Below are 16401 nucleotides of genomic sequence, written 5' to 3'. Positions count from 1 at the left end.
AACGTACCAAAGAAGCTTTGTGTGTGTTTCTACATGATGAAGACTAGAGAGAGAAAGAGAGAAAACTAAACTGTATTACTAAAACTAACTAAAATGAATACATCAGGTATGGTCTGTGCATATATACAGGTTGGAATAACAGAAACAGTTACAAAATAACAACTACTCTATGCAAGTGGACGAGTGGACTCGTATATCTGTATTAATTGCAAGTGTTTTCTCCTTCCAAATATAAAAAGCCAGACAAAGGTACTATAATCATTCCCATAGATACTGATATACAGATAAAATTTTTTACGTGGACATGAAAAACTGAGTAGAATATAGCTTGTAATGAACTTAATATTTCATGAACCTTAACTAGATGCTAGAACTTTTTATATGAACCTGGATTCGGTGGATTTACAAGCCATGATAAAAAATTTCACCTGATTCCGAGTATGCCACCCAGACATATAAATCTTGACCTCCATCAGAAAGTTCTCTAATGTCAGTTAGGTCCCCGTACCATTAATGCAATTATTCAATCATGGTGTTGTCACTGTAACTAAGCTAGTCGAGATTAAGGTAGAAAATTAAGCTGCATGTATGTTCTTTTCCTGCCCAGTTCATCACCTAAAATGCTAACAGGTACTAATAACAAAGTTCTACCCAACGCGTAAATTCTCCCCAAACAAATTTTGTAGTTCCAAAAAGTGATTGAAACAGTCATATGGTAAGCAAAAATAAGCAAATAAATTTTATTACTCTCATAAAAATATATGTTAATTGTTACATATATAATTGAATTATATACTGGCAACATAGAGCCTTTTCATTGCTACAATTATGTCTTTGAGTGTCCTCTATCGTCCTTCTAATAGCGAGCTGCTGCTAACGTTCGCTGAATAATTAAAGTCTGCATATGATAAGAATTCGCCTTCACCTACGTTCCTTTCTGCATAGAAACCAGGTTGTGTTGGCACAGGCAATTCTCCGTCACTTCCAAGCATTAGAACCACAGATGACATGTTTGGCCTATCTTGCGGAGATTGTTGCACACATAGAAGACCAATGTGAATTGATCGTAGAACTTCTTGTATATGGAGTGAGTCCTCGACTAGGTCTTCATGGATTAGTTCAACAGACCGGTTTTCTCTATGTAAATTCCAGGCCTAAACAATGTTATGAAGCCGGGTTTTGTCGAACTATGTTTTCAAGATAAATTACACAATTCATAAGCAGTGCAAATGATTATAAACATGATGCAACTTACATGTCCAAGTAAATTATGGCAATGATCTCTATGAACGAATCCTCTGTTTTTACTGCCACTCACAATTTCCAGTACTAAAACACCAAAGCCAAAGACATCTGATTTTACAGAAAATAGTCCATCTATTGCATACTCTGGGGACATATAGCCACTGCAATGTAAGTCGGTTTAGAAAACTATAACCAAACTCTAAATAAATATTTAAATAGTATGTAGTTTATTCCTCTTACTATGTACCGACGACTCTGTCAGTGTTTGCCCCGGTTTCATTTTCTCTAAAACTTCTAGCCAGACCAAAGTCTGAAATTTTTGGATTCATATCTTTGTCTAGCAAAATATTGGAAGCTTTAAGATCTCGGTGGATAATTCGTAGTTGGGAATCTTGATGAAGATAAAGAAGACCACGAGCAATCCCATCAATAATGTGGAAACGTCGAGGCCAGTCAAGAAACATGCTTTGTGTTTCATCTGTCCAAAGTAAATTTGGTCATAGAGGAATACTTACAATCAACCATTTAAGCTTTATAACAGATAAGGAAGATACTAATTCAAGAAGCCAAACCAAATATGTGCAAGTCCAAGCTTTTGTTAGGCATGTATTCATAAACCAACATTTTGTCTTCCCCTTGAACACAATATCCTAGTAGCCTAACAAGATTCCGATGCTGAAGTTTGGCAATACATTTTACTTCATTCACGAACTCATTAGTTCCTTGCTTGGAAGTTTCTGAAAGGCATTTAACAGCTATTTCTTGACCGTCCTGCAATATTCCCTGAGAATTACCCAATACAATTTATTTCACAATTATACTTTAATTCTCTCGACCTGTGCTTTCTGTGATGTTGCAATTATTACAGTGTTAGGAACACATGACATAGATAAGTGATCAGTTCAATTTAGAGTACAACTTGAGAATTACCTTGAAAACTGGTCCGAATCCACCTTGTCCGAGCTTGTTACTTAATGCAAAGTGGTTTGTAGCAGAAGATATGGCATTAAAGCGGAGAAATGGTAGGTCTAGGTCTTGTGTCTTGCTCTTGACACTCAATTTTCTGATATGATTGTTTCCATGACTCCCTAAGATACAATTTGAGTTAAGAGAATTTATATAGATTAAACCGATAGGAGTAACCTAACCATGAAAGTGATGAAACTACGGATTCATTTACCTTCTGATCTCTTCAACAGTCTGTTCTTTTTCCTTTGCCATAAACAGCACGCAGAAATCAGAACTAGTAAAAATGTTGACACCAATACTGGTAAGATGATTAATAAATTACTTCCATCTTTTCCATGGGATTCATCTAAAAAAATTCAGAATTAAGTAAATAATAGGGATTACTATGAGATGCCTGAAGGAGCTGTAACAAATCTAAAGGAATCAAAATTTGTTACCTGAGTCAGAGAAGGCTACCCTTACATATAGGTCTTGACCTCCTCCAGAGAGTTCTCTAATATCAATCAAGTCCCCGTGCCACTGCAAACACCCTCTCCCTGCACCTGTTATTTTTACATTCGAGTAAGCCATACAAGAGCAGTTCTTCAAGCAAAGTCTTTCACATTCCCGAAGACTCATTCTGTCATCAAACCATGAGGACTTTGTATCAGGTACTTTAACGTGAGAATACTTATGAAATCCATCTAGCTTTGCGCAATTTAGAGGTTTCTTCCTCACACACCCATGTCCCCAATCCGCTTTTTTCCATTCATTTTCATATTTAGGCATAAATTTATCCAAGCAGCCACATATGGGACCGTTACCAATGTTGCAACTACCATAGGCTCCGCACCTTCCATAACTATCACAATTATCAGTTGGCAGCTTCAAGAAAAGCTCCCAAGATTGAGCCCTGTAAACCCATGTCCAGCGCTGACCTTCACCACTTTGACTCAGTATAAACCTCGAGAAAACTGAACTGTTGAGTAACTCAAAAGTGTAGTAGACTTCCTTTTTGGTATAGACCAATCTGTGAGTGTAGATTCGGTTCTGGCTCAACTTTGGCCTTCCACTAAACCGAGCACCATTCCAGGGGCCTGTTTGATACGTCTCAATCGGTCCATTCCTCAAAACAAGATGCGGGTATCCAGTAGGATCCAAGTGATATGTAAACCCTCCTGGAGCAGGATCATCACTACTCTTCCAGGAAGAAAGATATCTTTCAAAACCTGTCACGAGATTAATCCCAAGTTTCATTTCAGGTAAATGCGTGTCAGTTGGATAATCAAAGCTTTGCCACAAATAATTATCTGGATTGTCATCATTCTTTTCTCTGATAACCAGGTTTCCATTGTCCAGAAGCTGTGCTATTGGATTTAGCACCGACCTTGAGCTATTAGTAGACCATATCGTAGTCCCATTTGTATTATTAGTAATGCTGAGGATTCCTGAACTCGACAACTCTAATACACCTGTGGTATCATTGACTGAGACCTTCCTATTGGCAACCCAAACCACCGTTTTCACGGAGACAGTCTTGTACCATATGCCCACATATCGGTTCTTGGAATCACCAGGGCTGAAAAATCCTAGTTCAAATCTTTCAGCATGTGAAACAATGGTATCTCCATCTTTAACAATTTTACCTGGAAGAATGGTGTCAAGTGCGCAACATAGTGCAGTTAAATAAGTACTGACAAGCATAACCGCAAACAAGCTAGTCATCTCTACACATCAATTACTGAATGTATAGGTTTTCTGCATAGAAATTATAGCTGAGCATGTTTTATAGCCTCTGATAGAGTAGTAGAAAATTTTAACACGAAACCAAATACAAACGACTTCCCATTAGTCAAAGACATAATAAAGCAACATGAAAAAGTGTTGAGGTACTCTGTGAAAGAATTTATTAGACGGACAACGTTGAGCTTAAGAGTCTGAACAGAACCGATGCCAAAGTTCATACCATCTTCATGTTACAGCTTCTCCTTCCCAGAAAGCTCGTGGGAATCCTTGAAGTAGTAATGTTAGGAATCTTTGTTTACTTGATACTTGAGGACAATATTGATTTTGCAAATATTACTTTTATAAATTAGTTTCGATGGCTAGAAGATTATTTGGATTATTCTCATCATGTGATTCCCTGATCTAAGATTAGGTGATTATTTTTCCTGTTCTATCATGGTTTGCTGTGTACGTAACTGACATGACTATTACCTAAGTCAGTTAATATTGATTCAATGATTTTGCAAAATATTCTTGTTGTTGATGAATGGTTCATTCGCATACAATTTGTGTAAAAACAAACGAGAATCTTTAGTGCATGCAGTTGTCGATGTTCAAACCAATGAACAATAGCACATAAATTAAAATGCTCTGGAAAAATCCCAAGGTTTAGCAAATCTTAAATTTGGATGCCCACCCCAAAAGGCAGGCTTTGGCAAGCCTTAAAATTGCCCACAGATCCGCCTGAGCAACAACACATTACGAAAGACATCTTAAGACAATATGTGCATTTTGCTATAGAAGCCCATCTAACATTTGGGTCTTTATCCTCAACAAGGACAAATGGAACTTTAGATTATATAAATTCATTCATCCCTCAGTTGTTCTGAGTGATTAAACATGCTCCGATTTTACTTAATGAACATTTTGTTGCTGAAAGAATTGCTTATAATATTATAAGGGTTGCCAGTAAGGCTACTCACACAATAGTAAATTCAGTAAGGCTCGTATACAACTTAGTTGGTGATCTGAATAGACTTACAGCAAATTAGCCCATTAAAAATGAGAAACCTCAAAAACATATCGACATTTATCGTCTACTGCAAACTGGTAAGCCATCTGCTATGAATCTCTGGTGTAAAATCAGTAAACCATCAGATCAATTACAAAAAATTCTCGAGACATTACATTCTGATAAGCTCTGTTTTAGTACATGTCTGGATTAATTCAATTTAGTACATTCTGTTCTATTATTTGCAAAAAGTGTTATCTGTTAACACAAGCTTTAACCGAGGTATGAATGCATCGAAGGTTAAGTTTATGCGGATGGGAACAACTGCAGAATGGACTTTGGAATTGTTTGAATCAAAATAGAAATGATTGCCAGTGACACTTCTAGGTTGGTGGATAAATTTTTATGTGCTGGAAGATTCTTGCCACAGTAGTGCTTCTTGACTTGTTGTAGTATTAATGGGGTATGAATCATGTGTAAGCCTGTTTAACATTATAAGGATTGTGATAGCACCATAACCATCATCATATTATTCTTCTATTAATGATTTCTGTTTTTCCTCATTTCAACATATTAAAGAGAGTCCAAATTCAAAGTACATCCTGTTACCTGTGAAGCCTGGAACCAATGTGACAGCCTAATGTTAACTATACCCGACTCTACTTATCGTACCATAATATTCGTGTTTCAATTGTTTAGCACTTCCGATCAGTGTTCTAAAAATCAGTTTACGCGGACTATCAACTATAAACTTGGCAATTTAGTCATCCGTGATTCGCCTTGGTGAACGTTCTCAGATGAACAATGCAGGTACTGATAGACAAGTCACAAGTGAAGTCAAGTAATCTGGAACCAAAGTAATAAGCAATGGCAAGGTATAAAGTCAAGGTGTGTCCAGTGTAATGGATTGGTATAGAAAAAGTGGTTTGCCTTCATTTCATTCGAAATGCTACCAGACAGACAAGCATAATGAGCAAGTTTACTTTTAACTAAGGTATTTGACTTGCATGTGGAGGTTGAATTTCATGGTGGAGATTTTGGACCAATGAAAACTTTTTAGTTGGCACAGGAAACGAAACTGCTACAGATATTTTCTGATTAGTGTCACAGTGACCTGAAACTTGTTTGGTCATACCAGCATAGCTCCGGTTCCCAGCAAATCAAAACAAGTTAAACATATCTAAGTATGTTCCGCTCCAGAAACAGGATAAGAGGATAATTAGCGTATTCAGATTAACTATCTAGAATTAGTCCAAATACGCGCAAGCTGACTCGGAACAATGTTAGTAACAATATAGGAGTAAAATGTGGATTAGTATCTCGAATAGGTCATAATCTCAAGTAATCTTGATTGAGTAGCTTCTAGATAAAACGTTGTTAGGTACGAAACGATAATTATGGGGTCTGTAGTCGCAACTAACAATCCATCATTAACGTTAGTGTGTGTGATGACCCCTAATGGCCCCTCCCAACCCCCAACCCCTCGCTTAAACGACGACGTTTGCAGAAACATATCATTACCGCGTTTAGAGTATAAATAAAGATAGCTCCTCTTCAGTCAGTAGAGCAAGGCACAAGTTTCGAGAAGCAAGCCAAACAACACGAGATCCATGGCAACCAAACTCTATATCATGTTAGTACTCCATTTTTTTACTCTCTTTTTGTGTTTTAAGTTTCTAGCATGTGATATTATGAATTTATGATGCGACTGTTATATTTTAGTTGATGCACTTTTGTATTGAAATATCGTTGCAATTCTGTTAAGTGGTTCAAATCTCATGATCGAAGCAACGTTATTAGTTGTACTATCATTTTACATAGGTTTAGTTATTTGTTTTATGATCCATATATCTGTGTTGAGTTTGACTCAGTAGTGTTGCGAATTATAACGTTGTATTGTGGTCGGTTTTTTGTACCTCTCCACTAAGAATAAAGTGGGTTGGACTTTGCTTTGTAGTGGAATGTGTGGTTTAACTAGTTTGACAAAGCATCCGATAGCATTAGTGTTGTGAACGAGGGTTCATCAGCCTTTTTTTATGCGGAAAAGTATGATTACAGTGGGGAAACTAGAATTTTAAAAGATCCGGGGCTAAAATATTTAATGAAATGTTAGTAATTATTCGAGATCAGTTGGAGCTGAGAAAGAGGAATTTGTATGATATATTAAGACAAAGACGGGATCAAAATAAATATTTATAGTCAAACTCTGCCAAGGTTCCAGTCTAGTATAACCACATGCTGACAGAGAGGAAACTCAAGGAATTGGATATTGATGAGATGTGTTACTCGTTAAGGGTATCTATCTGTGTAAATAAAGCATAATACTGAAATATAACTGCTTGCTCTGATGATGCTTGGTGCTAATTTCTCTCTGTCAACACTGTCTCTAATGTCCTTAATTAGGGAATACTAGTTTTGCACCTGCATATGGCTCCCGGAGCAAGAAAATCATGTCCTTATTTTCTTGTATCGTATGACTCATCTATGGGAGTACTCATCAGTTGTTATGGGTGCATTGAGATGTCTGTAATGCAGTTCTTCTGTAAACAACATGTTGTTGCATATTCAAACTATCCAAGTGGATCAATCCTTTTCAGAAAGTTGAAAAGTTTTCGCTCTAGTATGTTTCTAGTACAAAAGATATGTATCTTATACATCTTTGTTGTATGATCATTGTTGATTGTTTTACCTCAACAATAACTTCTTCGATGTGTTTGCTTCTTCGCACAAACAACAACAATCAATTAGATCCCCTCATGGCACTGACACCAGCAGATATCGCTGTATTAATCTTAGTAATGACATAATGTCCATCCATTTACCTCTTGTGTTTCCTGCAATGGATATAACATTTTGGTGCTGTGCCTGTCCAAATGGTTAATGCAATATATGATCAATGTGACTGATTGGTTTTCTCTTTCGGCAGATACTATTCTATGTATGGACATGTTGAGAAGCTTGCAGAAGAGATAAAGAAAGGAGCTGCATCTGTTGAAGGTGTTGAGGCCAAATTATGGCAGGTAGCGATGCTTCTCGCGCCTATTTCAAAATCTAAAGAAAGAACCATCAGCTATACAGTTCTTTGAATTATTCTGTTGCCCTCTCCCTCTCGTCCTGCCTTCTAGCATGCCTAAGTTGGTTGTACATTGTTTAATATTTAACATAAAAAACAAAAAATTGTCATTTTCTAAAGTTTTATATTTATGCTTGTGATTAGGTTCCAGAGATACTATCAGATGAGGTGCTTGCAAAAATGAGTGCACCTCCAAAAAGTGATGTACCACACATTACACCTGCTGAACTTGCTGAAGCTGATGGTTTCATTTTTGGCTTTCCTACAAGATATGGAATGATGGCTGCCCAATTCAAAGCCTTTTTCGATGCAACTGGAGGCCTATGGAGAACTCAGCAGCTTGCCGGAAAGCCTGCTGGGATATTCTACAGTACAGGATCCCAAGGTGGTGGACAAGAGACTACTGCGTAAGCTCTTGATCCACTGTTAATAACAATTCCATATATCTGGAACCTGGATGCTTAATCTCATTCTTTTTTTCTACAGTTTAACTGCCATTACTCAGCTTGTTCACCACGGGATGATTTTTGTACCCGTCGGATACACATTTGGTGCTGGCATGTTTGAAATGGAAAAAGTGAAAGGCGGAAGTCCTTATGGTGCTGGAACTTTCGCTGGTGATGGCTCAAGACAGCCATCGGAGCTTGAGCTAGAGCAGGCTTTCCACCAAGGCAAGTACATTGCAGCCATCACCAAGAAGCTCAAGCAAACTGATTAATTCTATAACGTTCAAAGATAATATGATACCGCATCAAACTTATAATATAGTGTCAATATTCTATTTTTCTACCTGTGCAGCAATCTTGACTGAAAAGAGTGCTATACTTGCTCCAGGAGTATTATCTTATCGGTTCTCTTTTTCTTTCTTTACTTCTGTAATTTGTGCATTTGTATTATTGTTTTCGAGTACTCGGTGCATATATATGCTTGCTGTTTTTGTAAATACGATACTCTTCCAGAAAGCAAAATGATATTATTTGACTACTATATTTCAAAACCGAACGTGAGACCTCTGTGTCATCTCTGCTCTGTCTCACCCCCGAGTTCTCAGTTTAGGTTACTTCAACTACATAAATGTCGTTACAATCATATGAAGGAAGCAATTCACTTTAGAAAGAAAAGGACTTGAAAAAAAAAATCGAGGCGAGCTACTTGTGTTACATGGATTTAAGTTCTGGCAAAATGTTTCGGTGTTCTGGACTTACTAGATTTAATGGTCTATACATAACTAACTGCAGATACTCATCTATATCGAGAAAATGAATTTGACAAAGAAAAGCGAAGTACATTTGGGTGAATCAAACACAAATGTTTCTGGCAAAGTCGAAAAGAATGAATGAATGCAAACATGAATCTGATCACCGACCCATGTCGAGTGGTCCAGCGAGCATTTTCACAGACTCACTCAACTCATTCAGTAAAGCCGAGTGCCAAGGGAGTGACATAGCCCATAGGCCTCTGCTTCAGCACACAAACTACTCAAAACAGAAAGCTAGAAAACAAAAGAAAGCTGTTGTCTCCTTTTTTTTATCTGAATTCATTCTAATAATTACGTGAAAGGATTAAAAGAGTAAGCAAACTTTAAGTAAAATATGCACTTTATCTTTTTTCTTTTAGGAAAGAAAGGGTCGAGTGTGCCTGAGAATTAAAGAAGGAAAGGCAAAGCAAAACGAAACGAAAGGTGAAAAGGAGTTTTTTCCTTCACAAGTAAACTTCAACTTGGAGATTTTACTTTGAGCCCTCGACGTAATGAAAAATGACAGGTGAGTGTAAAATCCTAATAGAGCTACACATTCTTGTCTTTCCAGGAGAATCTAAATAATTCCGAGTACAAAATCTAGCTGACGTTCTCCGAATCGCCTTCTACATTTTCCTTTTCTGACATAATTGACAACCGATAGCATATAGAATTGCCATAGTCTCTGGATTCTATTTTGAGTAGTGCTAGCTGCACATAATTGTGTACATAAAATTTGTACATAATGATATAGCAATTGAGGTGGTTGATGTAAATAGAGGGGGTCATTCCAATTAAAACCTCCCACATGTTATTATGTACAATTCTGTATACAATTATGTGCACCAAGCATTTTCTTTCTACTATTTTCTACGTTTGATCTTTTCTGCAACTACATTCATAAATCACAGCGTTTTTATAAAAAAAATGGCCAACACATTTTCAGTTTTTTCCTTTTTTGACGTGATGTTAGAGTCTACCAGGTTTTTATATCCTACATTATAACAAATTTTAATATATTTTTTATGACAAACAAATTTTAATAACTTAGTTTCAAGTACTTGAATTTGAGTTAAATTTAAAAATACATATTTTTATAATTTTCTTAGATAAAAATAATAAGGAAATAAAATATTTTTATATTCATTATTTAGCAAAAAAAATAAGAGCTTAAAAAATAGAGTTATATACTTTTCTTCAAAAATAAGTATTTATTTCTGAAAAATAAATTTATGACAGAATATGAAATCCGTCATAAATTTCAATGCAAAAACGACACCGTGTTTACATTTGACACTTTTTTGATTATTTTTAATTAAGAAAAAATATTTAATAAATAACTTATAAATTGGGTTTTTCAGCGTAACAGCTGATAAAAGATTTCCGTCTAATAGACTTGTTTTTGCTGCTGTGCATAAGAGCATCTCCAACCGCCTCCTAGTTGACTCCAAAATATAATATAAACAATGTGATTTTTAGTAATTTAAGTACAAAGTCAAAGTTAAGAGTGTAAACTCCAACACTACTTTCTATGTCTCCTTTCTATTTTATACTAGTTGATCACCCGTGCCAAGCACGGGTTTAAATAAATTTTTAAAATTTATTATATTTATTGGGAGGATAATGTTTTTTTAATTAGAATATCATATTTTTATTATATTTATTTAAATTAATATTTTTAAATGATATTTAAATTATTTTTATTTAGATATAAGACTTTCTACATATTAAAATTTGATCTTATTATAAATTTATTTCATAACAATATTGGTCCCCGTTCTATGGAGTTCACAAAATAAGGAGCATTGGAGTTCAAAATTATTTTAAAAATCTATTCGTGTTAATTTCAATTTTTTTAGTCCAGAATATTTGTAAACATCCGACAATGTGCAGATTATATTCTACGATATAATCGTTCCAATCAAAAAATAAAACAATTATTTTATAAATCACTAAACACTATATATGTTTTAAAATATAAATCATCAGGAGAATAATGATCTTAATGATTGTTAGAGTTGAAAGATGTTAATAATTAATTGATAATAATATTTAAAATTATTTAAAGATGATAAATTATATATAAATTTGAATAATTAAAAATATTATTTACAATTAAACTAAAAGATTATGACCGGTACTTGCTACAGCTTAAAGGTGGACTTTATGGAACTTAACTCTAACAATATGTTTTATTTTAGTAAAATCATTACATTATTTGATGATTTTTACATTGTGAAAATAATATTCAAGATCAACACATATAAGTTTGTTTATAGCATATTTAATCTCGAATAAAATTCAAAATTTTAAGTCGTAATTGTTATATTCAATCTAATAGGCAAACCTTATATATAATTCTATATGGAGTTTTTATAGATATAACAGTGGTGTTGTAGTTGTTTGACAAACTAATATTGTAGTTGACAAAGTTAATTAACTTTTCAAAACTAATTTGATATCAAATTTTTTGACGGATGTCTTGTGTTTCGATTCTTTTGTTATATGTGTTACCACCGCCTTATTCATCTTTATCGCAATCTTTTGAAGAGCACTGGATGAATTAAAATTTATATTAATAATTTGTAATTGTTTTAGATTTATAATAGGTATGTGTAATGTTATTTAATTTGTAATTGTTTTAGACTTATAATAGGGATGTTTTTTTTTTTTTGAAAAGCAAAGAAGGATATCATTAATCAGGTAGGATAAATACATATAGCATATCTTTAATGTTGGTTGGTTGGAGTTCTTGCACATCTAGGAGTGATAGTTGTTTGTATGACAAATTAATATAGAAGTCGAAAGAAATTTTTTAAATTAAATAACTTAAATATGTTTTATAAATAAAATTCACAATAAATAATGAAATAACAATAAAACAAAACAATAATAGAGTTATTTAGCTATTTTTTATTTTATGTTCTCATATCCACACAAAAACTCTACCGACTCCTTATATTTATTTGATAGGAATTTTATTGAGTTTATTCATATTTATTTGATAGAAATTTTATAGAGTTAATTCCTATGTTAAATTGTTCGATAAATATATAATTCCTATGTTAAATTTTATAGAGTTAATTCCTATGTTAAATTTTATATAACACTTTTGACTTGTGCACGTACCTTTAGGTAGGTTGACTACATAGTAAAAATTATTATTTTTAATTGATTTTTTTTGTGAATTAAAGTTTTGATTATATATTTTTATTTAGAAAAAGAAAATTTCAAAAATAATATTTTTAACTACCTGATCAAAGCACTTAAAAGTGTGTGTCAAAAAGTCAAACATCATATATTAAAAAACAGAAGGAGTACAAATTTAAGAGGCTCAACTTCAACAATATTTTTTATATTTGCTCTTAAGTTAATATTTTATTCTTGTTTGGACTTGTATATGACACAAACTCAAATGTAATTGGAGGGAATGAATATTTTATTGTATAAAATAAGTTAAGAGCTTTGTATTGGCTCTTAACTTTGAGAATAGAAAAAAAAAACAAGAGCCTCTTAGCGATGTGAAGAGTTACTAAGAGTCTTTTGGAGCACAAATTTCTTTCTCCCTCCTCAAATTTTTAATTAAAAAGCTCATTTATGAATTTCTTGAAGATGCTCTTAGTGACTTAAAAATGAAGAGTATGTTGGACATGCGGTAATGAACTAAAATGCCACGCCTCATTCGAATACTTCTGCCGTTCTGCGGTACATCATGTACTTTAACAACTATTTCTCCCCCGTGAACCAAGGGTTACTCGTAAAAGTATCCTAGAATGGAAAAACAAAAACTACAATCAGAAGAAAATAAAATCCTCTGATTTGATAAATAAACTCGTACCCTCTTTCTCCTGGCACATGAGTAGGGATCAACTGAACATCATCTCATTCCTAATCAATCTGCTTTAATTGTAGTAATTAGTTGTGTAGTTATCATTACATGAGTAATTATCAACAACATCAATATATTCCGTATAGCTCCAATCGATCATGATATGATCCCTATATAATCTTCCAAAGCTAGCTGCATCATTCACACTTCACCTCGATCGAGTCCCTGTCCCAACATTATTTCACCACCTTTTCATTTGGAGCCTTGTACAAACTGCACGGCTCCTTGCCGCCTCAATTATCTCTACCCTATTTTAGTATCAGGGCTAGCTATATTAGCCGCAGATTAAGATCACATAACCCCCGGCTGGTCTTTGGATCAAATGAATTAAAATTTGTCATCGAAATTCATCTGAAACTTCCTCCAAATGTGGGATTCCAGAAATCAACCGTCGTCTCGTGGGTGACCGGGAATGTGCTTGAAACTGGGACTAGACATAGCCCTCGGCTTCTCAGATCTTGTTGCTGCCCTTCTTCATCACTTGATTTCTCACATTTCTGCATGATGCGCATGCATGATCGAAGACAATATGTTCAAACACATAAAATAAAATTAGAAGATAATTTTAGATAATTATAAAAGCATTTCTTAAATTATAGATCAAGTATTCATATGCATTGTGAAACTGCATTTTAATTATTTCATAATGCAGTACAGTATCTATTATTCAAAAATTAAAATCGTCAGTCACTTAAATTCCTCAGTTTCACTTAAAACCCTAAATAATTAGCAGACTGCAGTAAATCTGCAGATAACACAAACGCTTTTTATATATATATTTTTTGCTTATAATTAATAATTATAAATACAATTAAAACATTCATATAATTATCAAGTACGTACCTGTTGTTGGATGGGAGCTCCACTTTTCATGTATGCATTACTTAAAACCTGTTACGATATTAGCATAATCATGATACTATATGTTAGTTAATATCAGATTCAGCACTCTCAACAGACAGTATGTGCGAGATTTTTAATTTATGTATATAATTGATCAATTCAGAATAGAAGGTGGACTAGGAAAACTTACACCGACTTGTTCATGGAGGAACTTGATGTATTCAATAGCTTCCGATAGCACTGATGCTGTGTCAGTCTGAAACAATAATGATATATAATTGATACTACTCAATGGAAGTCACTTTTCACAATTCAGAAATACAATGATATTTCTTTACACTATCCCGTGTATATTAAAGTGAAAGTAAATATAATTAATGGATGGAAAATTCACAAGCAAGTTTAATTAATTATACCTTTCCAAAAGGTGACACTAATTGTTGAAGTGCAGTGATTCTGTCCCCCATTTTCTCTTTCTTGGGCTACGAAATTGAATAAACATTATTTCGACAAGTACTGAGAAAAAAGGAAACTCAAAAGCTCATGTATAGCTAGTGTATTTGTACCTTAGCTGCCAAAGGTGATGGCGTTTCATTCCGAGGCCTTTTGTTTGATGTTTCACTGCTGCTACTTTCCTGTTAATTATAACGTACATAAACATGTTAAGTTACCAGTTCTCTTGAAATCTCGGGATTATTGATTTCCGTTTATCATATTACCTTGGGCTTTTCATCGAAAGTTGAGGAAGGCGATTGCATTTGCAAAGAAGGGAATAAGTTTGATCTGACGTCGTGATTTATGATCGGAGCAGCCGGTGATGCATTCCAAAAGGGAGCCTTATTGGACAAGTGTAACTGATTCGGGGGTTTGTTATTCGGCGCCTGCAAGGAATTAGGTTGAAAAATGAATTGCCGATGATCACGACCGGATGACGATGAAGAATTCGTTCCGTAGCTTGTGGGATAGGGACTAAAACTATGATCAATATTATTCGGATTTAGGTGGTGATGATGTGTAGTGCTCGTAAATTGCGATAGGTTTAGTGAAGAAAAAACGGCTTCAGAATCTGCGGTTGCTGATGATGATGATGAGTACGATACTAATTTCTGTGATCTCGGCATCCACGGCTGCTCAGCTTGTTGAAAACTTGTAGTGGTTGAGCGTGAATGATCATGATCTTCTTGAAGCATCGACCTAAAGCTGAAGTTCTCATCACTTTTTTCGATACCACCCCGACTGTCAGATGAGGCAATATCAAATTTAAACTTAATCAACTTAAAGCAAATTAACCAAAGCAAACTAATTTAACGTTAATCAACTTTTGCAAAAATAAGCATAAATTCACTCTGCTCCGTTTTATCGAGTCAAATTCAATATATAAGATGAGGACTAATTACAATAAAGAAGGTTGGTTCCATTCCACGGGTTGAGATGCGAGTCCTAAGCCCGTCATGTACTGCAAATTTGGATGATCTTGATGAAGAGGCTGTTTCGTAACATCTACCACTTGTATCGGCCAAACGTGGGTAGATGGTGGTGTTGGTGGCGACGACGAAGAACGTCTGCTGTTTTTGCTTAGCTGAGACCAGTTTCCACTCCCAATTTGAAACTCCTCATCATCCATGACGTGATTCGAGAGATTTATACAGTATTCTTGTATTTCTTGAAGGGTGCGGAAACTGTAAGCGCACTTGGCAAGACTGGACCAATGGCTTATTAGTTGAATGAATTGTAGTGGTGAAGGATATCCATTGGCTGCATATAAATGTTGAAATTGTATTTATATACACCGAGTGGGGGCTCTGCGGGACTTGGAAAGAAAGGAAAGTGATTGCATATTCGCAACTATTCATAGGAAAGAAATACTTATAGGAATGGTTTAGATGCGGGTGAAAATGGGAATCGGTGATGAGAATGGATAGTCTTGTGGAATGAATAATTTATTTGTGAGAATTTTATATTATGAAATGACAAATCCATGTATCAACATCTGAGTTGGAGGTTTCGATTCTCGTTAACCGGGCTTATTAATCATGAACCAAATACCTCATAATAAAATTACTGGTTGTAATTTGACACGGACGAGAGTTGAATTTTATGTTAAATGAGTTCGTGCTCAAGCATGCATATTTTCACAAATCGAGCGCGATAAAGGAACAGAAGATGTTGACCGGAGCCGGTTTATTTAATTCACAAGCCGAGTAAGCCGTTTGAGTAGCTCGTTGCAAAGCATTATGTTTTAATCGAACTCAGCTTGTTCATGTTCGGATTCGAGTATATCGCCTACTGATCATTTAGTTAAGAAGAGAGAGTTTGTGTTGAAACTCGAAAAACTCGAACTCGTTAACATAAAGAATCAACTCCATCACTCTATAAAGAATTCTCTCCCTCAGATGCTACACTGTGAATACCTTCTGTTTAGTGACAAT

At 34.7% G+C, this 16401-nt stretch overlaps 3 protein-coding genes across 4 annotated transcripts; 1 reads left to right on the top strand and 2 right to left on the bottom strand.

The window, feature by feature from the left end:
* Nucleotides 1-813: 813 nt before the first annotated feature.
* Nucleotides 814-4200, bottom strand: LOC108225948 (G-type lectin S-receptor-like serine/threonine-protein kinase At4g27290). Its single transcript, XM_017400897.2, has 7 exons — nt 2652-4200; nt 2426-2560; nt 2176-2333; nt 1818-2028; nt 1486-1723; nt 1256-1406; nt 814-1154 (listed from the first exon to the last, which is right to left on the bottom strand). The coding sequence occupies exons 1-7, from the start codon at nt 3916-3918 to the stop codon at nt 846-848; spliced, it is 2469 nt and encodes an 822-aa protein (XP_017256386.1). The 5' UTR covers nt 3919-4200; the 3' UTR covers nt 814-845.
* Nucleotides 4201-6408: 2208 nt separating this feature from the next.
* LOC108225476 (probable NAD(P)H dehydrogenase (quinone) FQR1-like 1) lies at nt 6409-8990 on the top strand. The gene is made up of 4 exons (XM_017400344.2): nt 6409-6563; nt 7857-7950; nt 8148-8410; nt 8490-8990. Exons 1-4 carry the CDS (start codon nt 6541-6543, stop codon nt 8719-8721), a joined length of 612 nt encoding a protein of 203 aa, XP_017255833.1. The 5' UTR covers nt 6409-6540; the 3' UTR covers nt 8722-8990.
* Nucleotides 8991-13036: 4046 nt separating this feature from the next.
* On the bottom strand, nt 13037-15738 carry LOC108225293 (transcription factor bHLH123). 2 transcript variants are annotated; one of them, XM_017400128.2, is made up of 7 exons: nt 15370-15738; nt 14692-15208; nt 14539-14607; nt 14389-14454; nt 14163-14228; nt 13973-14020; nt 13037-13626 (listed from the first exon to the last, which is right to left on the bottom strand). In XM_017400128.2, exons 1-7 carry the CDS (start codon nt 15594-15596, stop codon nt 13477-13479), a joined length of 1143 nt encoding a protein of 380 aa, XP_017255617.1. In that variant the 5' UTR covers nt 15597-15738; the 3' UTR covers nt 13037-13476. The 2 variants fall into 2 exon arrangements, with proteins under 2 accessions (XP_017255617.1, XP_063936674.1); XM_064080604.1 differs by having other exon boundaries at nt 13525-13626; nt 13973-14048; nt 15370-15719.
* Nucleotides 15739-16401: the final 663 nt, after the last annotated feature.

Source organism: Daucus carota, chromosome 6, assembly GCF_001625215.2.
Source record: "Daucus carota subsp. sativus chromosome 6, DH1 v3.0, whole genome shotgun sequence".
In the NCBI taxonomy this organism is placed as follows: domain Eukaryota; kingdom Viridiplantae; phylum Streptophyta; class Magnoliopsida; order Apiales; family Apiaceae; genus Daucus; species Daucus carota.
The sequence above is the reverse complement of the archived record's forward strand: the minus strand, read 5'-3'. Positions and strand labels throughout refer to the sequence as shown.

What these genes read in the sequence shown, in the direction of transcription:
- LOC108225293 (XM_017400128.2), bottom strand. Translation starts at nt 15,596, where the DNA reads ATGGATGATGAGGAGTTTCAAATTGGGAGTGGAAACTGGTCTCAGCTA. An exon ending in TAGTGTCACCTTTTGGAAAG is followed by an intron (nt 14,229 to 14,388) that starts GTATAATTAATT and finishes TTATTGTTTCAG; the next exon opens with ACTGACACAGCATCAGTGCT. An exon ending in GAGCTCCCATCCAACAACAG is followed by an intron (nt 13,627 to 13,972) that starts GTACGTACTTGA and finishes CGCATCATGCAG; the next exon opens with AAATGTGAGAAATCAAGTGA.
- LOC108225476 (XM_017400344.2), top strand. Translation starts at nt 6,541, where the DNA reads ATGGCAACCAAACTCTATATCAT. An exon ending in GCAACCAAACTCTATATCAT is followed by an intron (nt 6,564 to 7,856) that starts GTTAGTACTCCA and finishes CTCTTTCGGCAG; the next exon opens with ATACTATTCTATGTATGGAC. An exon ending in GGTGGACAAGAGACTACTGC is followed by an intron (nt 8,411 to 8,489) that starts GTAAGCTCTTGA and finishes TTTTTTCTACAG; the next exon opens with TTTAACTGCCATTACTCAGC.
- LOC108225948 (XM_017400897.2), bottom strand. Translation starts at nt 3,918, where the DNA reads ATGACTAGCTTGTTTGCGGTTATGCTTGTCAGTACTTATTTAACTGCA. An exon ending in CTTGGACTTGCACATATTTG is followed by an intron (nt 1,724 to 1,817) that starts GTTTGGCTTCTT and finishes TACTTTGGACAG; the next exon opens with ATGAAACACAAAGCATGTTT. An exon ending in GACAGAGTCGTCGGTACATA is followed by an intron (nt 1,407 to 1,485) that starts GTAAGAGGAATA and finishes CTTACATTGCAG; the next exon opens with TGGCTATATGTCCCCAGAGT.